Source organism: Diplodia seriata (genome assembly GCF_021436955.1).
Source record: "Diplodia seriata strain FDS-637 chromosome Unknown scaffold_8, whole genome shotgun sequence".
NCBI lineage: Eukaryota > Fungi > Ascomycota > Dothideomycetes > Botryosphaeriales > Botryosphaeriaceae > Diplodia > Diplodia seriata.
This window is the reverse complement of record NW_027117315.1, coordinates 1810992-1836289: the sequence shown is the minus strand read 5'-3', so window position 1 is coordinate 1836289 and position 25298 is coordinate 1810992. Positions and strand designations below refer to the sequence as shown.

At 57.7% G+C, this 25298-nt stretch overlaps 7 protein-coding genes across 7 annotated transcripts; 1 reads left to right on the top strand and 6 right to left on the bottom strand.

Annotated features, from left to right (window-relative positions):
* Window positions 1–1542: 1542 nt before the first annotated feature.
* SSB1 (Heat shock protein ssb1) lies at window positions 1543–3670 on the bottom strand (the record flags this gene model as incomplete). The annotated part of the gene is made up of 6 exons (XM_066779575.1): window positions 1543–2621; window positions 2673–3051; window positions 3107–3272; window positions 3328–3454; window positions 3516–3566; window positions 3628–3670. 6 exons carry the CDS (start codon window positions 3668–3670, stop codon window positions 1543–1545), a joined length of 1845 nt encoding a protein of 614 aa, XP_066630379.1.
* A 718-nt stretch (window positions 3671–4388) lies between these two features.
* Window positions 4389–8956, bottom strand: taf2 (Transcription initiation factor TFIID subunit 2; the record flags this gene model as incomplete). Its single annotated transcript, XM_066779574.1, has 4 exons — window positions 4389–4795; window positions 5021–7745; window positions 7861–8025; window positions 8075–8956. 4 exons carry the CDS (start codon window positions 8954–8956, stop codon window positions 4389–4391), a joined length of 4179 nt encoding a protein of 1392 aa, XP_066630378.1.
* An 822-nt stretch (window positions 8957–9778) lies between these two features.
* Window positions 9779–11397, bottom strand: SLS55_008159 (uncharacterized protein; the record flags this gene model as incomplete). Its single annotated transcript, XM_066779573.1, has 2 exons — window positions 9779–10770; window positions 10821–11397. The coding sequence occupies 2 exons, from the start codon at window positions 11395–11397 to the stop codon at window positions 9779–9781; spliced, it is 1569 nt and encodes a 522-aa protein (XP_066630377.1).
* A 504-nt stretch (window positions 11398–11901) lies between these two features.
* SLS55_008158 (uncharacterized protein) lies at window positions 11902–13100 on the bottom strand (the record flags this gene model as incomplete). Its single annotated transcript, XM_066779572.1, has 2 exons — window positions 11902–12002; window positions 12677–13100. 2 exons carry the CDS (start codon window positions 13098–13100, stop codon window positions 11902–11904), a joined length of 525 nt encoding a protein of 174 aa, XP_066630376.1.
* Window positions 13101–14443: 1343 nt separating this feature from the next.
* Window positions 14444–15157, top strand: SLS55_008157 (uncharacterized protein; the record flags this gene model as incomplete). Its single annotated transcript, XM_066779571.1, has 3 exons — window positions 14444–14543; window positions 14596–14687; window positions 14744–15157. The coding sequence occupies 3 exons, from the start codon at window positions 14444–14446 to the stop codon at window positions 15155–15157; spliced, it is 606 nt and encodes a 201-aa protein (XP_066630375.1).
* Window positions 15158–17781: 2624 nt separating this feature from the next.
* On the bottom strand, window positions 17782–19571 carry SLS55_008156 (uncharacterized protein; the record flags this gene model as incomplete). Its single annotated transcript, XM_066779570.1, has 3 exons — window positions 17782–17802; window positions 17958–18413; window positions 18843–19571. 3 exons carry the CDS (start codon window positions 19569–19571, stop codon window positions 17782–17784), a joined length of 1206 nt encoding a protein of 401 aa, XP_066630374.1.
* A 1935-nt stretch (window positions 19572–21506) lies between these two features.
* Window positions 21507–23563, bottom strand: CHS4 (Chitin synthase 4; the record flags this gene model as incomplete). Its single annotated transcript, XM_066779569.1, has 2 exons — window positions 21507–21736; window positions 21799–23563. The coding sequence occupies 2 exons, from the start codon at window positions 23561–23563 to the stop codon at window positions 21507–21509; spliced, it is 1995 nt and encodes a 664-aa protein (XP_066630373.1).
* Between the last annotated feature and the right edge of the window lie 1735 nt (window positions 23564–25298).

Sequence of the window (25298 nt, the reverse complement as noted above, 5' to 3'; positions counted from 1 at the left end):
TCCTCAACTTGGCCCGTACGACCCTTTTCTTATTCCTGCCCACCTTCCGGCAACAACCGAAGGTTTGCTCATCCCCGCCGTTACCGCTCCCATAGCAGCAGCTGAGCAGTGGCATTGCCTCGACCTACTTGCAGATATGTACGATTGGCCACCGTCCACGCAACAAGTTCACCAAGCGCTCGAGCGACCAGGCGACATGATGAGATCAAATGTCAATCCCAAGTGACGAGGGGAGGAAGAATTCTTACCAAGTTCCGTACACACAAGCCCTTTGATTGCGTTCTTATCTTCGATCAATATGCTCGCTGTTCCGTCGCCCCGCCCCGCCCCTCACCCTCCCCCCCAAAAAGGAAAATACTTTGTCAGATAGCCATCTGACAGACGAAAAACAGGCACCCCTATCAAAACCACTGCTTCTCATCCAATATGAAAGCGTTCCGTTTCCGCCCATCGCGTTCATATCCTTCTTCCTTGAGCGCGTTTCTGTTTACCGTGGTCGTTCGGAATAGTTATACAGCGAGTAGTAGTAACCTCGACGCAAGAATCATTTCTCAACGTTTAAGAAAGATTGACGGGAATGTACAGCCATGGAGAGCACCCCCTCGAATCAACTAGCGAAAAGTGTAGGTATTTATTGGTAATAACGGTAGAATGATGACATGATGGCAGGAAAGCAAGCTAGCTCCTTGTTATGTGGGTTATAATGGACTCAGCGGGTAAATAAGCATGAAGGACTCACCACCATACTTAGATGGGTAGCCGAATCCAATGTGTTAAAATCAAAAAGCATTGCATGGAATAATCCTTGTGCGCATTATATTTCAACACAATGTCGGGACGTAGATGCGATCTTGTTTGATAGGGAGCTGAATCCAATGTCTGGACGCATTTGTGCGCATTTAAAGCTCACATCTACGTCGGGACATTGGATTCAGCTACCCATCTAAATATGGTGCGATGATGTCCGAAGGCAGATATGAATGTAGCGGACAAAAAAAGTTGGCCTCTCCGGTCGTTCACCGAGGACAATACACACTTTCCAAATAGGTAGGTAGTTGAATACAAGATCCGGACGTAAATGTGCGCACTTAAAGCTCCCATCTACGTCCGGATCTTGTATTCAACTACCTATGTAAATGATGATACAGTATCTGTGTAATAATACAGATTGTGCAGGTACTCTCACAGGGAAACGGTTGCACAACACGGAAGCTTTTTGAAGTAAACACTCGTAAATTCTCGACCACTATACGCGCCCTACGTACTTGCGATCCTCTTCTCATTTTCGTTCTTCTCCCTTTTTCCTGATCGCTTGGGAAATATGCCTGGGGGTACCCTTTTTTTTCTTTCGAACGTGCACATCAGGCCACGCATTCACTCACTCGTAACCACCAGCAAACAACGGGAAGGTGCATGTCAAGCCATCATAACCAGTCACTTTTTTGAAAGCCCAAATGCACCCGCCGTGTCTAGATATAAAAAGAGAAAGACCTAGGAAATGAAAACCCGAAACCCCTGCGCACAGCCTGCTGCGCCATCCATTTACCGGGTGGAGAAAGCCTTGGTGACGGTGCGCTTGAGGGCGAGCTCCTTCTTCTTGAGGTCGTCGGAGCCGGCGTCCTCGATCTCGAGCTGCGCCATGGCGTCGCTGAGAGCCGACTCGATCTTCTCCTTCTGGCCGCGCTTGAGCTTCATCGAAGTGCCGGGGTCCGAGATCATCTCCTCGACACGCGAGATGTAGGCCTCGAGCTGTTGCCTCGACTCGAAGCGCTTGGAGAAGGCCTCGTCCGACGACTTGAACTTCTGCGCATCGTCGATCATCTTCTCGATCTCGCCCGAAGAGAGCTTGCCGACCGAGTTGGAGATGGTGATGTTGGCGCTGCGGCCCGACGTCTTCTCGGTAGCAGTGACCTTGAGGATACCGTTGACATCGACCTCGAAGACACACTCGAGGACGGCATCACCAGCCTTCATGGGAGGGATGGGAGCGAGAGTGAACTCGCCCAGGGAGGTGTTGTCCTCGCAGTTGACACGCTCACCCTGGAACACAGGGAACTGAACCGTGGTCTGGTTGTCGGCAACCGTGGTGAAGGTCCTCTTCTTAATGGTGGGGACGGTCTGACCACGGGGGACGACGGGGGCGAAGATGTTGCCCTCCATGGCGACACCGAGCGAGAGCGGGACGACATCGAGCAGGAGGAGGTCGGCAGTCTCGGCCGACGTGGCCTTGCCGGAGAGGATACCGGCTTGGACAGCGGCACCGTAGGCAACGGCCTCATCGGGGTTGATGCTCTTCTCGAGCTTCTTGCCGTTGAAGAAGTCGCTGAGGAGCTTCTGGATACGGGGGATACGGGTGGAACCACCGACAAGGACGATCTCGTCGACCTTAGCCTTCTCGATGCTAGCATCCTTAAGGACCTGCTCGACGGGAGCGAGAGTGCCGCTGAAGGCCTTGCCGTTCAGCTCCTCGAAACGAGCACGGGTGATGGTGGAGGCGAAGTCCTCGCCCTCGAAGAGAGAGTCGATCTCAACGGTAGTCTGGGTGGCGTTGGAGAGAGTACGCTTGGCACGCTCGCAAGCAGTCCTCAGACGACGAAGGGCACGGGGGTCGCCACTGATGTCTAGAATGTTGTCAGTTCTGCTTAGTGTTGTTGATGTGGCACCACTCTCACCCTTCTTCGATTTTCTGCTGAACTCCTTCTTGAAGTGGTCGAGAAGGTTGGTGTCGAAGTCCTGACCACCAAGATGGGTGTCACCAGCGGTGGCCTTGACGGTGAAGACGCCGCCCTGGATGTGCAGGAGGGAGACATCGAAAGTACCACCACCAAGATCGTAGATGAGGACGTTCCTCTCCTTCTCGGACTTGCCGGAGCCGAGACCGTAGGCGATAGCGGCGGCGGTGGGCTCGTTGATGATACGGAGGACGTTGAGGCCAGCGATGGAGCCGGCGTCCTTGGTAGCCTGACGCTGGTTGTCGTTGAAGTAGGCAGGGACGGTGATGACGGCCTTCTCAACCTTCTTGCCGAGCTTGGTCTCGGCAACTTCCTTCATCTGCTCGGTTGTCAGCGCGGCCGCCTAATTTTGCCGTCGCACAAAGGGTGCTCACCTTGACCAGAACCATGGCGGAGATCTCCTGGGGAGAGAAGGTCTTGGTCTCGTTGAGGTACTCGACCTGGACCATGGGAGCACCGTCGTGGTCGGTGATCTTGAAGGGCCACGACTCAATGTCCTTCTTGACGGTCTCATCGTCGAATCTCCGACCAATGAGACGCCTGGTGTGCGTTAGCGGGCGTGGATACTGCGTAGGCGGTGTTGAGGAAGCCTTACTTGACATCGAAGACGGTGTTGGCCGGGTTCATGGCAGCCTGGTTCTTGGCCGCCTCACCGATGAGACGCTCCTCGGGAGTGAAGGAGACGAACGAGGGAGTGGTGAAGCTACCCTGCTCGTTGGCAACTGCAAGAGAATCGTTGTAAGCATGACGGGCGGGCGGGAGCGGGCTGTGGAGGAGACGTACTGATCTCGACGTTGGCGCCCTCATAGTTGGCAACGCAAGAGTAGGTGGTGCCTGTTGAGAAAAAAGTCAGCACGGCGGGCAGCAGGCATTCGGAGCGGGCGGGTGAGCATACCAAGATCGATACCGATCGCACCGTCGTAGACTTCGTCACTCATGGTTGCTGGGGGATTTCTGAAAAGGATGGAGTTGAGGGGTGGGGAGGAGAGGAATGCGCGCTCAGCTTGAACCTTTTGTGCTCGCGCAAAATCGAAATTTTGCCTTAGCTAAGGCGGAGCGCGGCCAGAATATCCCTGCACCCGAGGTCTGTGCGCCACGCTGTCTTTGCCGACCGCCTGCCCTCCAAATCTCGGCTCACGTGCCTACCGGCTTTGACGCCGAACACTTTCTCACTCTCTCCATTAACGCCTTGCGGCCTACATGACGCACGCCTCCCGCCCGAGCTATTGCCTCCACCGCGAAAATATTTGCCGTCGCGCCTCGCCCGGCCTCGCTCCCTCCAACCCCAACTATTGCTGTTCTCCGCTCCGCCCGCTGCCCTCACCTACTCAATTTTCGCTGTGTACAAAAATCAAACAGCCGCGGATGCAAAACGCTAATGATAACGAAACCCTCACTGAAAAGGGTCTTTCATCGTTGGGCGAAGAAGTAATTCGACTCCCCCGCTATGTGCCCGTTCCAGGAACTCCGCGCCGACTGAGAAGGAGAGAAAGAAAACCAAAATTAACGACATGACCACTTTTCCTTTGTTTTTGAAAGTTGCAGTACTTGAGACCCTGGTCTGCCATGCAGAAGGGGGCGTGGAACGAATTTTTTTGTTTGGCTCTTCGAAGGCTAATGAATGGTCTACCCGATCACCAACGACCCAGATTCCCTTCAAGGTTCTCCTTCCTTTTTCTTCGGCCCCCCAAGCTTGAGCTTCAACTTCAACGGCCTTTTCTCTCCATCAGGGCTTGAAGCCGGCGGGCTCGCCGACGGTGGCGCAATCTGTGGCGCCGGCGCTGTTGGCTTCGAGAAGAACGGCTTCGACGGCGCTGGAGGCGCCTGATGTTCCGGTCGGGGTGGCTTGACATGGTGCGACTCGGGCCGTGGCGGCTTCGGCTTCGGAGGCCGATCATGCCTCTGGGTTTGCGAGATCCGCGCCGGCCCATTGGCACTGTGCATCTTGTATGATGAAGTGCCGCGCGCTGCTGGAGGTCGCCCGACAATTTGTCTCAGCCGCTCCGGGTTCACCTTCAGTCTGACAATCTTCCGGCGAACCTTCTTCAGCTTGTCTGGTCTGTCTGATCTGTCATGTCTGTCATGCTTCTCCGTCCTGTCGCCACGATCCGATATTGCAGAGCTTGGAGTAGGTGCTCTTGAATGGCTTGGGGTAGGTGCCCGTGAGTGGCTTGGTGTAGGTGCCCTGGAGTGGCTTGGAGTGGGCACCTTGGGTGTTTGCGATGGACCCCTAAAGAATGGTGATGCCGGCCGTTGGGACAAGGACCCGAGTGGTTTTACTGACGGACCTGGTGCCGGTGGCTTTGACACAGCTGCTGGGGCAGGAGGTTTGAGTATCGTAGAGGGAGGTGGGCCGGACGAAGGGGTACTGCCACTCCCAGCCTTCAAACTGATCTTCAGCGAAGGGATACCGTTTGCCTTTGGCGCCGCCGAATGGGCCAAGTGCTGACGTTTGTTCGGCTCGTCTGCAAGTGACGGCCGCCTTCGCTTCTCGGCCGCCTTCTGCTGGAGGAGTGGTGCCTGCTCCTGTTTAATCTTGCTCAATGGCTTCTGCCGGTACGGTGGGCTGCGGTAGAAGCGCATCTTGCCCTTGCCTTGATGCTGGACCTTCCAGGAGAGGGGTAACTTGAGCATGACCCCAAGAGAATTCTTGGGCTCAAATACGAGCCCGCATATGTCGAGTAGCCTGACCCATTCCTTAAGACTGGGCATTGGAGAAGTGAGGGCATTGCGCATTTGCTCCTCGAACACTTTGTTGCTTCCAAGTTCTGTTCTAAGAGCCTTGATCGCGCCTTCAAGCGTCTGCGTGCGCTCGATCATGGCGGCACGGCTATCGGTAGACGTGTCTTGTTCAATGATCAGGCCACCGAATATTTGGTTCGACGGCTCTTCCTTTTTGTCGCCTATGGCAATGCGGGCCAGTCCGCGACCAATCAAGTAGTAGAGCTGCTCCCGAATGTAAGGCGAAGGATCGTAAGCAAGTGTGAAGATCAAGTACCGCAAGATTGCCGGATGCTTCATCATGCCGAGGTCAATAAGGCACTCCATGGCTTTTAGCCGGACGCTCTCTGCAGCACCTGGCTTGGCGTATTGCAGGAAGTCCAGCATCTTCCGGGGTATTATGCCGTTCTCCATCAGGAGGCACTGGCATTGCAGCGCAGTGACGGTGACGATGTTCTGGTACGATGGGATCCACTCGTCCAAACGGCGGTGACGCTCGATCTCGTTAAGGGCGTCCCGTTGGAAATCGATTTCGTCTTGCTCGTCCTCATCGAAGTCGAAGCTGATGGTGCTCGAATCCTTGTAAGCAAGTTGCTGTGCCAACGCGGCCAGAAGCGCCGCCACGTAATGACAGTCAGAAAACTCGTTGTGCGAGTTGTCGTTGAACTTTAACTTGTCAAGAATCCACATCTTCGACCTCATTAGCCCCTTCCCGCTGGGTTCACGAACTTTGGCGATAGCCCGTGGGATGGCACATTGCACAAGGTATTGGCTCCGATCAGAGAAGTCATTGGAGCGAACCATATGCGATCCCGGAAGACAAAAGAGCTCCTGGAATGTTTTTTCGAGGTGATAAAGGCCAACCCAGTCGAGATCGACGTCATCAATTCTAGGGATGGCACATTTGGCGAGAGCCTCCGTAGCCATGGTTCGGATGCCGTGGAAATATCGCCGATCCATAACTGTCCGAGTAAGATATGTCGAGATCAGCTTGCTTGGCTGCTGGTCCGACAGATTCCGTAGCGCCTCGGCCTGTGCCACCACATCTGGGTCCTGCTGCAGCTGAGCCACCATCATCCAGAGCGGCTGACTGAAACTGATCTTGCAGATCCACTCAAAATCTGCATCGACTCGGATCCACTCATACTGCTCGTTTGCCATCTGCTCTTCTTCTTCCTTGGTCCACTCATCAAAGTTCCACTCCTGGATTTCCTTTTCCGTATCCAGAACATCTCCCAGGCAATAAAGCGGGATCTCATCCGGTAGCTCCCCATCTCCATTGAGGTCGATTCCTTGCGCCGCAGCGGCTCTCTCTTTTTGACGCCGGTTTCGTTTCAGCCTCGTGTACTTGGTATTATACGGCGCATCGAACCTCGTAAGCGCATCGTGAATAGGGATGATGTGATCATAGGGAGTTCCGTCAGCCTCATGAACAGTGACCGTCATGGCTCCAGTGAAAACTCTTGTGCGCTTTTTCTTTGACATGCCGCTCTTCTGTTCGTTGAGATCCTTGAGGAAAGTCTTGGGATCGAGGTCTTCCGCTCTGCTCTCCAGTTCGTTGCGGTCGCCCTGGGTTTGCTTGACTGCGAATTCAATGACAGACTTCTTCTTGTTGAAACGCTGGGTGACGTAAAAGTGCGGGCAGCCTGCCCCGTAAACCCATTGTCTCCAGAAGTCCGGGATCGGCTTGCTCTCCAGGTATTTGTCAACAATCTGGATGAAATCCTCCGTCGAGATTGCGCCGTTTTGAAGCCTTCCAGTCTTCGCCTGGAGAAGTACCTTGTAGATGATCTTTGTTACGCCCATCTTCGCCATCCTCTTGATTTTCTGGTTGAGGATGAACATGACTAAAGGTGCTTTCAGTTCCATGAACTCAATCTCAGACGGATCTACACCAAGATAATCCCCAAGAACCTGCAAGGAAGGGCGGTTGACATCGAGTTCGACAACTCTGTCGGCCATCTGTTTCATCCTGAAACGGTGCTCATTCCTGCCGCAAAGCTGCTCCATAAAGTCGTCGGACATGAAGTAGGAAAGAGCATAGATCACCCACCAGTCTTGACTGGTCTTGGGTATGACGTTGATGCCCATCCACTGGAATGCAAGAGCATGAACCAACTTGCGAGTGACCGGCAAGAGCGGATCCAAAACGTCCTCCGGATAGAGAAGGGAATTACTGCACAGAGTGAGTGATGCAGCATGAGCGATTTCCGGAACGAGATCATCCACGAAAACGATCTTATAGCTTGTGAAAGGATAAGAGATGTAGGTTTTGCTAAAATGGTCAGTTGCCTGCACATCTGTCAATATCTGCGTGCGTAAAGGAGAGTAGACCATATACCTTTGCCAACGCCATACACGTGTTCCTTACTTCGTCGCTCCTCCCCGGAAGACAAAAGCCATGGACACGAATGGCGGCTTGACCCATCATCTCGTCATCGTCGCTTTCGCGCAGATCCGAAAGATCGACGTGCTCCAAGGGACCAACGGCAATCGCGATGTGCTGCGGTAGAACGGCGTTTGCACAGGTGAAGCTAACGGTCTTTCGAGAGGGATCCTTCGGATCGACGATCTGTGACCGTCAGAAACTTTTCTTTCAATTCAGTAGCAGGTCTACCTACATCATCGGTCATGTCGCCAGAGCAGACGACGGACATCTCCAGTGCTTTGTCTTCTTCAGACAAGCCGAAATTATCAACGTCTGCGTCAAGCATTTGGACGTCACCGTCGTCGTGGGTGCCATTTGGAAGACCGTTCGTCAGGGCACCGTTAGCGGCAGAGTGATCATTATTTCCATTTGTTAACGGCGGCGCGGCTTTCCTGAACACATCGCCGACGGTCCTTGGGCATCTGATGGATATTTCCCACGGATAGCGCGCGCTCGCATCGTCTACGCAGGGAAACAGGCAGGAAGCCGAGCCTGCAAACTGGGAGTTCCGAGTGTAGATGTGAGGATATCGTGTGTCCCCCTCTTCCAGCCCAGCGAAGTGCAAGCCTTCGCGAAAATGCTTAATGTCGTAGTGGACGACGACCTTGAGTGGCGCAAACACCGACCCTCCCGCCGTCAAGTCACCGAGCGTGCTGAGCGCGTCGAGCGACGAAGCATCCAGCTCTTTGATCTTCACTCTTGGTGGGACGAATACCCAAAGGTTCTCTTCGGCTACATCTCCAGAATACTCTTCCACCTTCTGCCGCAAAACATTGTGGTGATGGACCGTGCTCTTTTCCGAAAGGTAGATATGAGAGTGAGGGTCATTGTGATCCCATCTTGCCTCGCGCCCCTCCACCGTAACCCTCTTAACGCGAGCCTGTCGGCAGTGGAGGCGAATGTAGGGCAAGTCCTTTGACTGGGGTTGGACATTAATCTCGGCAACTCCATGCACGGAGCGCGCCAAAAAGTCGATGTCGAGCTCAACCTTTGCTGAGTAGACGCTGAAGGATGGGTCGGATGCCGGAGGGGCGGCGGCCGTGGCCGAGGAAGGAGTGTCGAAAGGACCAGGCATTGTGCCGTTCCAGGTGCTAGCCTGCGATCCTCAGCAGCGATGCCCTCCTGCTCATCGCCGAAGTTATGTGCGCATGCTAAGTGACGGTGGGACGCGGAGCTCGAAACGGTCGTATGCGCGGTCGTGCAGCGGCTCAAAGGTTGTTGTTCGGAGGCGATGGCACTGAAAACGGCGAAGTGTTCGGTCGCGCGGAGGCGAAGGGCGGACGGGGTGGTGGCAGAGGGCGCTGGGCGCAGTTGGGTGTCGCAACTCGACTGCAGTCGCGCGGGTGATGCTGCTGCGATGGAGCCTGTGACGCCGCGCTCGTTTCTTGGCGCTCGGGCGGTGGCGCACAGGCGCGGCGCGGCGACGCGTCCTCAACACCACGACCTGCATACAACTTCCCACTCACGTGCTAACAGTCGGCGAGCACCTCACCCTATTTAGATCTCGTGCTCCGGCTGCACCGCCGAAATGCATCACAACGGCTTCTACTGAGGAAGATGAAGTTCATCAGCGAGGAAGCAACGAACAAGGACGAGGAACAAAGGGCACCCGTCCATGACGCACCACGAACAAGAGCATGCTCACAAACATTTATTGTTCTTTTCTGCGTACAGCAGCCTATGGTAGAGTACACCGCCAGCCCCGCATGGAAACACCAGCTCGATGAGCCCGCCGTATATTTTCCACAATCGCCCACGTAAACTGGGACTCTTCAACCTCCGAAAACGCCATGCCACCGTAAAGTATGAATGCATTGATATCCCCATTGGACGTAATTTTAAGCGCCGCAATGGAGCGCCATATTGAAGCGACATGCGGCTACATATGTTCAGAAGCTTACTGCCTCTTCTCTCTCATCATCCGCCGTTTTTTCCGAGCATGGGCGCGCAATGCTTCGGGTGTGAGATATTCTTCGGGGAGGGAAAACTCCTCCTCGGCAGGCTCGGGAACTGGTTGCCCAAAGGCCGTCACATTACGGCCGTGTCTCTGCTTGCCCATGGCGGCAGCGCGGAGGTGGGGTTTGGAATAGAAAGAAGTGAATGGCCGCTCGGGAGAAGGAGGCCGGTAAATGATGGGGGGAGGGGGCGGTCGAGGTCTTGGATGTTTGATCGAGGAACCGCTCGCGGAAATGGCTTCTTGTTGCAACTGCCGCGCGGCCCAGGCATCAACGTCGCTCGAATTTGGGGGGTCGCCCATGCTATCTTCCTCGGTGCGTTCAGCTTGCTGATCGCCTTCTTCTTCATCGTCATCTTTTGCTTGCTGGGCTTGTTCTTTCTCGAGCCTAAGTCTCTTTTCTTCCTCTTTCCATATCCGAAACTTATCCACCAGCGCCCTGACTTCAGAGATGAAGTAGTCGCGCTTTGGCTCGTATTCCTTCTTCTCCGAATCGGTGATGCCAGTGACACCCATGACACGCAGCCAATCATGGCCAAGCAGGCCGTCCAAAAGACGTTCCAGCTGTACCTTTTCATGCATGGCCCGCTCTTTCTCGATATTCCGTAGCTGTTTTTCCTTGCGCTCAGCGCGCCTATGTGCCTTGAAGAAGAAATCATCATCAAGAGGATCGGTCGTAATGTGATGTGGCGTGTGCCGGACAATGGTAGAAAAATCGACGGTTTGTATACCGCTGTTGACTTGAGCGAAAGGTTTGTACCCATTGAGTGTTGTGGCAGGGTTAGACGCTGGATGGGCGGGGGCGAGGAGCGAAGAACGCCTCTTTTCAGATATAGACGAGGACGCAGGGAGCGAAGAGACAGGCCCAGGGACGGGGAAGGGCTCGCTGAGAGGCTCATCGATAATGTGGACGGGCTCGTCGATGTCGAGAAAATCTGGCCGGGGTCAGCTTCGATATCAGCGCGATACGAACGCGTCTACGCACCAGACTTCCTCTCAACACCAGCAATCACGTCGTCGTAATTGGGGAAGTATATGGCTAGGTCGCTCTTGAGACGCGAGCCGCCGTCCTGGCTCCTCAACGTCCGCTTATCCTGAGGCACTGGCAGGCCACCCTGGGCGTCGGGTTTGGGCGTTGCGGACTGGGAGGGCACGTCATCGTCGCGGAGGTCGAGCTGCGTTTGCACGCCGTTGGTCGCTTGTACCAGCCCCCCATGCGGCTGTGTGACTGTGACTTTGGTAGGAGGTCTCGGGTGCTGTTGCTGCTGTTGCTCAGCGCTGGCGATCGGTGTGGCGCCCTTCCTTCGCGACGAGCCACGATTCCTCGTCGCCGGGCGGGGGCCCAGCAGCTTCAACGTCTGGCCGGTCGTGGGCGTCGCGGAGTCGTCCTGGGACGGCGCGACGGGCGTGCTGGCGATGGAGAGCGCGTCCTGCGACGCGGGCGCGGCGGCGGCGGGCGCTGCGTGGTTCTCGTTTGGCTCGGCGGTCGCGATATTTTTAGGACCTCGACGTGTGAAGCGCCCACTTGAGGAGCGGTTCAATGGTCGCGAGGAGCTGACCATTGTTTGCTGGGGCGCCCAAGGTCATCTTTCTGCTGCCGCTGTCTCAGGGTCACCGCTCTCGACGGGCGTTGTAGAAGCTTGCGAGCTCGGGCGTACCGCGATCGTGTTAGGGGACCCTTCTGAGTTTGGTCGTGGCTGTAGGCGAAGGGAAAGCGTTTCGCAAGAGCTCGTCCATTTCACTGTTCACAGTCGCATGCACGCTCACGATCGCCCCGGATCCATTTTGGTTTGCATCTACAGCCGCTGCGCAGAGGCACTGCGGTGGTATTATGGGTCAGAGCGTCAAGCGGCAGTCTGCGCACGCCTGCGTCGAGTGGAACAGCGCGTCTACTTAAGGTTCACGCGGCACCCCGAAATGCAACCCAGCGCTGTGCACACGCGCTCGCGGGGAGCTTCCTGCGAACGCTTGATGCTGCGCCGGTGGGTGCTGCTGCACTGCCGCGTCCGACGCAGCTTGCATCAGAGTTGGCAGACACCGGCCACCAATTCCGTCCGCAAAACGCCCTAACGCCTGCCGGCAATTGCAACCACCATGTCGTCATTTGGCTTCAGTACTGTACCGGTAGGATGGGTGAGCCCCGCGGCGAAAGTTGACTTCACATGGTCTACGACAAATGAACACAATATTCCCTGCGACGAGTTTAGACGTCATCATTTGCCCAAAGAATTTCGTACATTGATGGTCTGCATTAGCATGAGACATTACGCTCACTGATGGTATGGGTTGTTCTGCGCCCAAATCCGTGCTTAAGAAAAAAGAAACTCCTTGAGAACAGGAGACGAAGAAAACTCCGGATTGAGAAGAACACAACTGCACTCAGTCAGCGGGGTATTCCGATATTCCAGAACATCGGGTCGTGCAACGCCGGGCGGCGCGTGTGGGACGGTCTGTGAGTGGCGGCGGGGGCGCTTATGTGCGTCGATAAGAGGGGCAAAAGGTGCTGCCCGCATGTGTCGAGCCTCAAACCGGTCCAACAGCACCGACAGGATGCCACTTTGACAGGAAGACTTGAAGCCAAGGGGTTGTGAGACGTACTTGAGGAAGTATGCGAGTCCTTCCCTCCGCCTTTCCAAGAAGCGGGGGCGGAACCGGGCTGGGATCGTCAGCGGCTGATTTCCTAATCGGGACAGGAGTTGATTTACAGATTACGCTCTTCGGAGGGAGTTGAGGCATCGATGATTCGGCATGTGGGAATGTTTGCGCGAGACGGCGTCGCAGCTCGTCAAACTCGGAATACCTGTAGCTGCATTAGACAGGCATGGGGACGTCATAGATCACGCTTCGACTCATACCGCTTCCTGATCTTCATGGGCCCGCCCTGTCTCAGGATCAGCATCGGGACAGCTGCACGAGAGATGAAACACACGTCGAGGGTCTGCACGGTGCAATTCCAGACCACGTAGTCGCCCATGCCGGGGACGTTGCCGGAGACGATGACATGGTCGTCGATGGTGACGTTCTTCGCCCAGAGGGCTCTGTTCTGGTCGGAGCCCTCAACGGTGTGGTCCTCGAGGCGGATGGGAGCGGGCCTGTCGGAGGCGAGCGAGGCCTCGCTACCGCCAGAGCCACGCCGCTTGAGCCCCGACCAGTACGGTGGAACTATCTGGTGATCACGGGCGGTGGAAGCCTCGCCGCCATCGCGGGCAGCAACATGGCCGTTTGGCGTCGGGTGGCTGGGAGTCTCAGAGCCCGTTGACTCCATCCATCCAGCTAGCGCAAGCCGTGAACCAGGGGTGAAGCGATGATGTTGATGACGCCAGGCGGGCAGCAAGCAGGGGCGATGTTGAGAGGCGGGGCGGGAATAGGCTCAATGGGCCAGCAATGCGGTCAACGGCGAGGCGGGAATATGGGGTTGTCCGTGGACGCGGCAAAAGTAGCCACGGAGGCACGTGAACGGCGAGAGTGGCAGTGGCCAGCGGGCTCCGAGTCTCAGGCCGTGCATTCGGCAGCCGCACACGCCGCAACTCTCAACCGGCCGCCTGTTCCAGCAGCTTCTGGCACGCGAACGGGTGCTGCGCTTGGGAGGCTGCGTGACCGTCCAGCTCGTACGGCCATATGCCGGCGGGCGTGGAGAACGGGAGGGCTCATGGATCTCACGCCAAGCGGCCAGCTGCTCGACTCCGGGCCCGCAGGCAGGGAGGAGGCGGGACAGGCCCAAGCGCGCGAAGGACGGGCGTCGCCGTGGAAGCCTTCAGGCGCGCAGCGGTGCCAAGGGCAGCGTCGTCGCTCTGCATGATCGATCAGGCTGCGCCGTCCAGATGCGTGCCGCTGCATGCATCGTCGCGACAGTAGTGTTGTTGGGCGTGAGGGCAATGCCATGGCGGCCGAGCCATGACCCCTGCACTCAGTAGCTCCCGGGCTGCGATGCGGGCCAGACAGAGGCCGCAGGCGACGGCGCTGCATGCAATGGCAAGCGTGGCGCCGATTGGCCCGCGTTTTGGCGCACCTCTGGCGACAGCATTCCACCTCGCAGCTGGAGCATGCGGAGCAAAAGAGCCGGGGCGCCATTGGCTGCCGGCCGAGCATGGGCAATGGATCGCCGACAAGGGTGGCCATGCGGGTAAGAGCGGACAGCAAGCAGCAGCTCGCGATGGCTCCGCGTCCCTCGGGTGGTGGTGCGATAAGAGCACGGCACTGGCGGCTTTCTATTTTGGCCGGCCGGCGGAGATGGGGCTAGAGCTTATTCTGCACACCATCTATCGCGCTCTTCAGCCATGGCTCCGTCCGTGCGCTAGCTAGCCATGAGCCTGAGCCTCCTCCCTTTCCTTAAATCCCTCCTGCCCGCCTCGTGCGTTTGAAGGGAGTAGTGCGCCCGCCCTCGCTCAGCTGTCACTTTCCGTTTCCGAGCTCCGCCTACCCCTACCTCCCCACTGTCGCTATCCGCCGATCGTCAGTCAAGGTGCGTGCGTCCCTGCGTATAATGCTGCTGCATTCCGCCCACATTCCTCCCACGCAACCCCAACTTGACTTGGCCGAGTCCCAACTTCCTCCCGCTGACTCTCGCTCTCTGTTCTCAGCGCCAATTCGGACCCCAGACCTTTCACCATGCGTTCTACCGCCTCCACCATCGCTGTTCTCTTTGCCGTTGTCGGCCTGTCTTCCACGCAGACGATTGATCCCGACTCGGTCTCGGTTGAGGACAGAAGTAAGCATCGCCCGTCTCCTCAGCCCCGACATGTTGTGCTGACCAGCTGCAGACCAGTGGTGTCTTGCCCAGACGTCGCAATGCCCGCTCATCTGCCTCCAAACCAACAAGGACGCCACCACCCAGTCCAACGAGTGTGACTCTGTATGTCTTGGCTCACGCACCCCGCCACCGCTCCAGAACTAACATGGCCGCCACAGGACACTCTCCAGTACTCGTGCGTCTGCGCGGACGGGCTCTCGCCGAACATCTCCCAGTACAGCCAGACGATGCCTTACTTCATCTGCACTGAGAACAACAACCGCTGCGTGACCAACTGCGCAAGCGGCAACAACCAGTGTGCGAGCGACTGCCGTACAAAGAACCCTTGCGGAGCCCAGAACCCGACCCGCGTCAATGTCACCACCACTACCAGCGCCTCGACAGCTTCATCCACGTCTAGCTCGACTGGTGGCGGCTCCGACTACAGCAGCTTTGGTGACGGCGATTCGAGCGATTCAAGCTCTGGATCCGGCAGCAGTGGCGCTGGTGCCCTGGCTTTGGACCTCGGCGCTAAGTATGGCCTGGCCATGATCGTCAGCGGCCTGGTCGGCGGCGCGGCCCTCCTGTTGTGAGGGTGCGGAGAAGGCGCATGCTTTCGCAATTTGCATTTTCCTCTCATCTTTTACGTTTTTACAGCACGGTGTTCTGGGTAGCATCACGGTCCTTTGGGGAAAATTATCGGCATTACGGGAGCTCTCAGCCGCACCTTCTCTCCCTTATTTTCATGGCATGGCATAGGGGGTTGTACTAATTGGACGAGTCGCAAACGACGGGAGATCTACGAAACCTTAATTACCAACATGTCCTCAGCATGAGGCGGATTGAGTGCTGCAACACAGTCCTTCAGAGCTAGAGTAGGGAGGCAGCACGAAGCGGCCAAAAAAGAAGCAATTCATGCCAACGCAACGCAGTCCCTTCGCGTGCATCAGTCAGTGGACTTGGGGAGCCAATCACTACCAGAAACAGTGTGGAAGACCCTGACTCCATTTTATGCACCCACGATGCTTTCCGCGACCCATTCAGCGGCCGTGGTGACGTCTGGGATGATGGCGCTGGAAGATCGTCGGGGGCTCTGGGCGACTTTCCCTTTCGATGCATGGTCCCCGCCAACCCGGCCACTGGGCCCATGCCTATCCGGGCATGGCGCGCCCGTTAACCTTATCAGCTGGGTGGAGGAGCAGGGGTCAAGCAGCGGAGCGGAGTGGATCGTCTCGCTTGAATCATGTCACGCCGCACTCTCTGCCAGCCTCCCCGCCCGTCGCTCTCAACGGACCAACCCCCGTATCCGCTTTGCATCTGCCACCATCTGTTGTCGGTTGCACTCCCGGCCAGCTGCACGGGAAGGCTGAAGCCGCCGCCAATAGCAACGCATGTTCTAGACCACGTTCGCATGACTTTGATTGCTTATATAGTAGGCCGCTGCTTCTCGACGACACCGCCTGTTCAGAGCGTTTGCCACTTCGCCATGCAACTGCGGAACGGAGGCAGCCCTGCTAATCCATGGCCAGGTCCATGGCCAGGTGATCGCTGAGCCACTGCAGAATGCGGGCTTTGGGCAGCGAAAAAAAAGAGAACACGGATGGCGACTGCGCTAGAAACGAGGCGAAACCGCATTTCCCCATCGCCGCCGTAAAAAGCGCATGGGAAATGGCGAGCAAAAAAGGGCCCATGCCTCTCTCGCAAAATTCGCCCCAACCTCCACAAGGTAACAAGCGCCGGCTCTGCCATCTCCCCATCAACCAAAAGCCGATGCGGTGGGCACAAGGCGCCACTCGACTATCGAATATCAGTCGACCCGAGTCCGAGCGTCCCAACCGTGCTCCGGCCCATCGAAATTGTTTTGCGAACGGACCGCTTCCTTCCTTTCGGCGAAGAAAAAGGACACACGGACCAGCCCGCACGGAGGCCAGAAATCTCCACAGCCGCACCATGACCACCCGACCCTGATCAACTTCGGCACGGCCGGCATCGGCATGCGATAGAAGAGAGGCATCGCGGCGGAGCAAACAGACAAGCAGCAATGCACGTACGCACATGCGCTTCTCTGGTCCGGTAAAACCACAATTCTGTAGGAGTATAACAGTGGCGACGATAGTGCTTCTTCATTTGGGATAGGCTTTCCGCCATCTACTTGCCGCCGCTTCCCAGAAGAGTGCTCGAGCTCCTATGCTTGATCCTCTTGCGGCCCCTATGCACTCTCCCCCCTTCTCCACACTCGTCTCACAGGTATCGTCTACCCACCATATCATCTCTGTTCCGCTCGGACCCAACACCTTATTGCCGAAATGGCCCCTCTCCTCACCGTTCTCCGCAATTGGTAGTCTTCCGAGAGCGCCGCTGATGCCCCGAGACGGGTGCCGAGTGGTAAAGAGATACGGGTCAGCCCACTACTGCGAAGAGTCGGTCGCCACCGTGTAGTGGGGGTTTCTCTTCACGCCCGCCTGTCCGCTCCGCAGTGGATCCCCGGAAACGGAAAAGAAAAAGAAAAGGCCCGGAGCTTCTGGTGGCGACATACTACGATATGCACGCCATACCTTTTAGCGCGGCCCGTTACAATAGCGTGGACAGCAGCAGCGCCACTGGTGGGCCGCCTGAAGAGAAAAAGCCGTTGCTTGTTGAAAGAATAGTAGAGCCTGCAACTCTCTGGATCCGGACCGCCGGGACGAAGCGGCGGCGGCGTCTCACCAAGCGCGCGCGGGGTCGTGCGGAAAGCTCGGTGAGGAGCTGGCCCCGCTGTTTTTGTTTTGGGGGGTGATGCGGTAGAAACGTCGGGTTATGCAGCGGGACGCTGTTCTCGATAATGACGATGGTGCCCGTGGCGGAAGCTTCATCTCCTAAATCAATTTTCTCTTTTTCTAGTGTTTACATTTCTATCACGTTCGTTTGATCATCACACTTCTTTCTCTCGAAAGAGTCGACCTTCTTCATAGGACGCTACTGCTCGTTGGCCATGTTTCGTGTTGCAATTCACTTGGTATCAGGGAAATCATCTTCACTACACTGCGTGCTCCTCAGACTTTCCATGGACATCGCTTCGGCTGTTTCTTCGGGTGCATCTTCTCAGCTACTTCTAACGTTACAAAAGACGCTCACGAGCCCACAGCTGAAGACGGATGAAGAACAACTCTTCTATTGCTCTTTCCCATTACCAGATCCAGATATACAAGAGGGGGGGTATTCTCACATCCGACCAACCTTACACCAGAAAAACGAAGCGCTGTAGAAGTATCATACATCTCCCCAAATTTGCAACCGCTTCACTCAACTCTACTGCGCATCCACTCACCCTTCACCCATTCCTACCCTCGCCGCCAACCCCGATCTTTTCCTTGTAAAAACACCTCCAACCTTTCTACCCACTCCCTCCATCACCTTCTTCAATCCATGACTGTCCTCTGGAGTCTGCTGCTGCCCTTGGCTTGAATCTTTCCTCTCCTTCCTTTTCTCCCCCTTCACTCCAGCGGTCGTCACATTCCCACTCTCATCCTTCCCTTTCACCTCCCACTCCGCCACATTCATCTCCAACCGCCATCCCTTCGACTTCGCCCAATCCACCAACGCCCCATCCACCCACATCCGATACACATCATGCAGCGCCGCCCTCACGCGCTCCCTCTTCTCCTCCTCTGACTTTTCTTCGTCCTCGTCGAGCGCTTCGTCGGCGTTGAGCGCTAGCTGCGGCATATAGTCGTCGGTGAGCCTCTCCAACTTGTCCGCGGGACCCGGGACGTCGAGGTAGGTTTGGATCTCAGGGTAGTTGGTGAAGAGCAAAGGGTACTTGCGCCAGAGGAGGTCGAAGAATTCGTCCGGGGAACTGATGGCGGCGCGCTGGGCGCGGCGGGTGTGGGGTTGGGCGAGCCAATTTTTCAGGCCCGAGGGGTGCGAGGAGGGTTGTTGTTGTTGTTGTTGTTGTTGTTGTTGTCTATTGCTGCTGTTGTTGTTGTTGTTGTCGGCGACGGCATCTTCGGAAATGCAGGCTGAGGACGGTTTGGTGGAATAGTGGTCGATGGTTCCGGGGACGGAGCTGCTATCGTTGTCGTGGAGTTTGATGACGGGTGGAGGGTGGTGGGCTGATGCCGCTGTTGTTGACGATCTGTCTGAAGCGCGGCGGCGGTGGTGCAGGAACGGGACTTTGTGGATGATGCTTTCCAGCGTGGATTGCCGTCGCAGATGCCTAGAGGCGCTTTTTGGGGTGGTGGGGGTGGTGGGCAGAGGAGACAGAGGAGCTGGTTGTTCATGCTTCTTCTCGACAACAACAATAGCCGCAGCGCCGCCGGCCCATTCGGCCTTGTTGGACGAATGATCCAGCGAGAGTGTGTCCTGCTGCTCGTTGTCGGAATCGTCGTCTGCTTCAGAGCCGGACGTCACGGCGGCCGACTCTCGTGACGGTGGTCTTCCCTGGCGCCACTCGATCACGCCGTAGGGCGATGTTGGATTCGCGTCATCATCATCCTGGCCCACCAACAACCCCTTTCGCGCTGCCGGACCATCAAAAACGATGCCCTCCTCGATCATATCGTCCCTCTTCTTCCTCTGATCATCTGCCACCGACGAAGACGCCGATGACGTCCGGACAACCCACGCCCGAACACGCTTCGCCGCCGCCGTCACCGCTGCTCCCGTTGCCCCCGGAGCGGTGCGTGTATCGTCCTCGGGGACCAAGACGCCAGGCTTCCCTTCTTCCTGGCAGTAGCACACGCCTCCCTCCGCCTTCCGTTTGGCGTGCCTGATGCGACGCGCCTCCTCCTTGGTGTACGGGGGGCTACAGTCGTCGGCCGGGTCGGGCTTGATGACGACCGTCCTCCGCTCGAGGCTGCGTTCCCGCCTGTCCCGCTCCTCCTCCCCCACTCGCTGCTGCTCTGGTGCCAGCTCCTCCACCGAGGCCATCCTTCCCCTCCTGAGCACCGAGAACGAGGGCTTTCTGCCGCCCTCGGTCAGCACAACGTCCGTCGAGCGGCGGCTGCCGAACGATGAGAGCCTTCCCATTTTGTTGCTGCTTGATGGAGAGCGTGAGACGGCGTCGGCGGCTGTGGATATGGCAGGCGACGACTGCGTCCTAGAGAGGCGCTTGGGGCGCGGGGCTCTGGTGAAGGAGTGCAGGGTGTGCGGAGCAGGTCGCGGCTGATGCGGAGATGAAGGGGATGACGGCAACGGGGGAAGGGATTTGATTTTGCATTCGAGGCCGGTGTCGGCGAGAAAAGTAGCAGGAATGGCAGGAGCAGCAGGAGCAGCAGGAACAGCAGGAACAGCAGCAGCGACGGCGTCGCGGGCCGGCGACGGCAGCGCCGGAGTTGCTCCTGCCAGGGCTGGGGACGACGAGGAGCTAGGGCATGAGAATGGCGGGGCTACAGTGTCAACTCGCACGAGCACTAGAGTCGCGTTCTCGGGCTTCCGAGTGGTGGCCTCCATGGGGGGGATGACGACAGACCCTCGCCAGGCGAGAACCGTGGTTTATTTAGCGAGAGGGGCGAAATGACCTGGCCGGGGATACGGTGTTGAATCACTGGGGCATGGCTGGTGGACCGTCAGATGAGAGCGAGGACATGGCAGGTTTTTGATGCAAGCCACAGCCCCGTGCGGCATGCGTTGTCCCCGGAGGCCCGCGGTGGGCTCGGGGCTGGTGGGGAGAAAATCTCGGGGGAGTTGTCTCATGTCGTACGACGAGCTGGTGACGCCCCATCTTCTGAGTTTTCCGTTTGTTGCCTGAGGTACGCGCCGCCCTCGTCATCCCAGGCCGCAGGATCCGCCTCGTCCACGGCGCCTTCGCGGCTCGGCGCGGTGCGTTGACGAGCACCCGTGGTTCAAGTCAGGGCGACGAAGCCTTGGCCGGGCCAGCGCCGTTCAGGCCTCGCGCGTGCGGGGAACAAAAACAAGGATGCGCCTCAAGGCCGGCCGTGTCGAGATTGGAAGGACGGCAAGGCAGTGTTTCTGGAGGTTCGCATCCGTCCGAGTCATCCGACAAAGACAGGAGAGACGGAATCGGCACGTGATCGTCTGATGATCTGGGCCATGTCGCATCACTCCATCCGCCCTGGCGCCTGGGAGATCTTCGAGATCGCCCGAAGGCCAGGTTCGAGGAAGCGTCGGAGGCAGCGGTCGTCCTTTCGGTACTGGTCTTTGCTTCATCGATCGGCCCTCTTTCCTGGTATCCGGTCACTCCCTGATAAGAAGGTCCTGTGAGTTTTGTGGGACTCGAGTGGATCTGGAGCCAGCATGTGAAGGGCGAGGCGTTGTTCCTTGTCGAAGCTTTGCTAGGGAAAGCTTACTCGAGTGCGGAAGATTATTGAGCCGCATCCTTGCTCTAGTACCTGTGCAGAGCATCTCTCGAGATCTGTGGCGCATGTGGCGAGTATTGCATTTCGCAAAACGGACTGCTGAACCAATGTCTTGTTTGGCTCTGAAACTGTGCAACAGAGGCGGCGGCGCCAGCTGACCGTGGACGCGGATCATGATTACGGGAGAAGAAGAAGCAAAAGATACAAAACAATACTCCGCGATTTCTCTGCTGCCATTACAACAATAACCCTTGAGTCTTATGCTTGGTATCCGTTTCTTTTAGTGCGATGCAAAGATCCAGAACGCCCAGGCCGGAAATGCATGGTCAAATCAAAGGACACGATGGGCCCATGTGCTAACTCCATGGAGAAACGAAAACATTGAAAGCCAGCAGTAAGTACCCCAAACTTTCTCCGCGCACCTGAAAATGCAAAAATGTCCCAGTGGAAAGGGGGGAAAACATGACCAGCAACCATCCTCTTCGAGCCAATCTCCCCAACTCAAATAGTACCAACAAGAATGGTATGAAGGGGTATAGTATCGCAACGTAGACGGAGATATTTGGTCTTTCCTCGTGAATCTTCAAAAATCCCACGTAAGCTCGCGCAGGTTGCCAGGCGGCCGAGCGCAAAACAGAGATTGCGTCTACATGACCACACACTCTTTGTCGTCCTTGCCCTTTTTCTTTCCTTCGGGCTGGACTGCGCCTGTTTCTCCTGAAGCGGCAGCTCGGATGATGGCCAGCCGCTGTTTCGCGCGTGGCTCGCCTTTGTCGGCCGCGCGAACGTACCAGACGTTCGCTTCGAGCGGGTCACGTCTGCAGCCAATGCCCATCTCAGTAAAGTAGCCCACAGCATACTCAGCCTTGGGAAGCCCTGTTGCCATTCTATTAGGAAAAGAAAAAGGAAAGAACTGCACAAGCGACGGGCTGACTTACCTGTTTCTGCTGCGCGCTTGGCCCATTCGTACGACTCATTCTCATCTTTCTCTAGAACTGGTGGTGCACCAACTAGGTACCAAGCGCAAAGGCACATCATGGCATCCGGGATGTCTTGCATAGCGGCGCCAGTGTAGAAATGGACACTAAGGGCAGGGTCCTTGGGACAATTGAGCAAGCCATGCTCGTAACATTCGCCCATCTTAAAGCAGGCCTCGGCATTGCCCAGCTCGGCGGCTTGAGTGTACAGCTGTGCGGCATAAGCCTCGTCTTTGAAACAGTCATCACCATGACCATGTTCGTGGAGCTTTGCAAGGAGAAGAGGGCCCAGGTTGTACTGCGAATCGGCTGATTCAGAGGCACGCTTTAGCCATTTCAGGCCTTCCCGGTCCCGCCGACCAAGTCCCAACTCCCCGAAAATACAGGCCTGGCCAAGGCGGGATGCAGCGCCTGGATGACCCTTGGAAGCCGATGCACGGTAAAACTGGGAAGCTTTGGCCAGATCCTTGCGGGAGCCCCACCCATGCTCGTACATAAGAGCTGCGCGGAATCCGGATTCAGCATGTCCATGTTTGCTTGCCGCAACAAAGAGAGGGAACGCCTTCTCCTGGTCGGGTTTGCCCTTGTTGAAAAAGCCGGAAAAGTACCCATCTGCAAGAAGATATTGGGCAAACGGATAACTACGGTCCGCCAGTCGCTGCAAAATCTGTCGCGATTCCTTGACCATCACGGACTCGGCATAAGCCTTCTTCGCAGGATCGTCGGAATGGATATATTCTTTGGCAGCCTGAACAAGGTAAACGGCAAACTCATACTGAACCGAGGAATCCGGCGTCTTCTTGACGTTCGCCATGTACATTTCCACAGTCTTTTGGGTATCCAGAAGCGACACATCATTCCCGACCAGGCCGCGTAGAGCACTCTGAGAGAGATCCTGCGCTGGTGCAATTTGCTGCGCATAAGGAACATTGTTGAGCAGGTCAACGTACGAGTGAGGCCTGTTGTCTGGAGAGCGTCGACTGCCTGATAAGGAACGCGCGTATGGAGCGGGAGATGCAGTAGGCGATGGCGTAAGAAGGTCACCAGAGCCCGGAGAAGGGTGACGGTCGCGAGGGTTAAGAGTGAAGGCGGACACCGGTCGGGTCACAGTTGAGCGAGGCTGAGCCAGACCGACGCGGGCGCCCGAGCTGTTGCCACTGGAGGAGCCCTGAGAATCCGAGTAGGTTGACTTCACCCGGTCCTGACGCTCAGCCTTCCTCGGTTTCGCAGGCTGGACATGGTAAGGCTGGTGGAAGTACTGCGGCTGTTCGAACTCAGGCTCTTCCTCCAGGTCCTCATAGCGCATGTCCGAGGCTATGGTATGTCTCTTGAAGTCTTCGGTGAGGACATCTCCGGCCATCGAAGCGGGCGGGCTGTTGGACATGACGCTGATACGGGCTTGCCGGTAGGGGACGTCTCCGTGAATGGCATTGGAAGCAACGGAGTCGCGGTAACGGTCGGGCTCAGGGGTCTCGATGTCGCGGGAGCCGTTTGAAAAGCCGCCCAAGCTCTGCACTGACGTCCTGTTGCCATGGACGGCGCCATTTGGGGGCCCCTGGAGGGTGATGGATGGTTGGCTGTGGTGGCCGTTCACGGGCCTACGGCGCCCAGAAACAGACGACGACGGGGAGGGATATGCGTTTGCAGCATCGTTGGGCTCGGGGCCGGCGCTCTGGCTAGGCGGCTGCGCGGCGCGCTGCACCTGGACGGCATCTTGGTAACCCATGACGGCTGCGGGGACAGCTCGTTATATGGACCCTAGCCGGCTTGCAACCTTATCTCAACCCTTACTCGTGGCGCAGGTGATAGCTGCAGCGGAGCGATAGGAGCGCGATCGTGGCAGATCGGCGCCGATATGCGATATGCGCGCGATTGGAGGCGGCGATCAATGCGGCCGGGGCGGGTCGCAGGTAGAGAGGGTTTCTTTGGCAGCTCGAAGTCAGCGCTGCATGGAGTCGGGAGTTCGTTTGACAGGCGGCAGCGCCGGAGCACCGGTGGTGCTGCGGGTATGTATGCACCGGCTGCTGCAGGGACCGCAGGCACACCCGAAGAATTGGATCGGCGGGGGCTTACCGGACGTGAGCGGAGCGCCAGACGCCAGTGCCGCTGCTGAGTGGCCGTGAGTCTGCGTGGTGGGGTTGGACGCGCCGCCGAGTACGACGTACGACCCTCTTTGTGCCCTCCTTGTCCGCGCAGAAACGACCCCGTTGGGCGCAGGCGAGGCAGGCAGCAGGCGGAGCGGAGCTTGCGGGCTGCCGGGGCGGCGTTTGCTGCGCAGTGGCTTGGGGCCAATTCGTATCGAGCGGAGGCGTGCTCCTCCGCGCGAGTTGCGGTCGGGTCCGGCGAGGAATGGATGGAAGGCACAGGCTTCTAGAAAGCGCGGCCGTGTCACAATAGCTCCTCGCTATAATCGGGCGCTTGGGCGCTGGGAGATTATGGTGGAAGAAGGCTAGGCAAGCTGTCTGTATATGGATGGCTTCCCCCGGCGCCCCGAGGTGATATATGTCTCGTCGGCGCGAAGCTTCCAGAGCGGCCGCGGACGCGGAGGCGGACGCGCACTCAGGCGCTGGCGCGCAGGCGGAGGCGTGCCCGCGGCCTGCAACTCTACCCGCAAGCGCGAGGCATTGCGATCGGCCGACGTCGTCATCTGGACGGGCGATTTCGACGCAGAAATTCTCCAGCGCGGGCTGGAGGCTGCGCCATGCAGGCCCGCTCCGTTTCAGGCCGCAGGTGCACGTCTGGGGCGGCAGTGGAAAGGCGGTCGGGGGGAGGAGCTTGCCGAACGCTTAGGGAGCACGGCGATCTCTGACGCATGCAATGGACCCTGTTGGTCGTGCCATTTACAGCACGCGCGCTGTCACGATCTGTCACCAGCACGCCGCGCCCCACATCGCGATAGCACGACCGCGTCGCCGCTGCTGTCGCCCAGCCCTGCCACCCCCGCCGACCCGTGCCCGCGCTGTAACGCGTGAAATAGAGAGTGCCGCCGCAACTGCCGCATGGAGCAGCCGCCAAGAGAGCCGCATGGTCGCCGCCGGCGTGCCTGGAGTCAGCAGCCAGCGCGCGCGGGCCAGCGGCGGCGTCGCAGCCTGCGAATCCTCTCGTCCCGCGCAATACGCGATGGGCCGCGGGGCGTGCCGGGTCTCGGGGCGAGGTGGCATTTTTCTCGTGAAGAGTCAGGCGGCGCACGGCAAGCGCAAATCGCTCTAGCAGCGCGCCACCGGCTCCAAGAATAGGCGCCTCGCCGCCCTCCATGTCGCTAATCCCGCAGCCAGAGGTGGCATTCAGCCGACGCCGTCGCCTTCGCAACCATTCGCTGCCGTCAGGGGAACCCTGCGCGCTCCGTTGACTACTTCCCCAGGCGCTCCCTGCGAGCGCGTCCTGCTCCAGCCGTGATCCGGCCTTGCTGAGCTCCCCCAGCGCCCAGCCCAAAACAAACAGTCGTCACTCGTTTCTGCCGT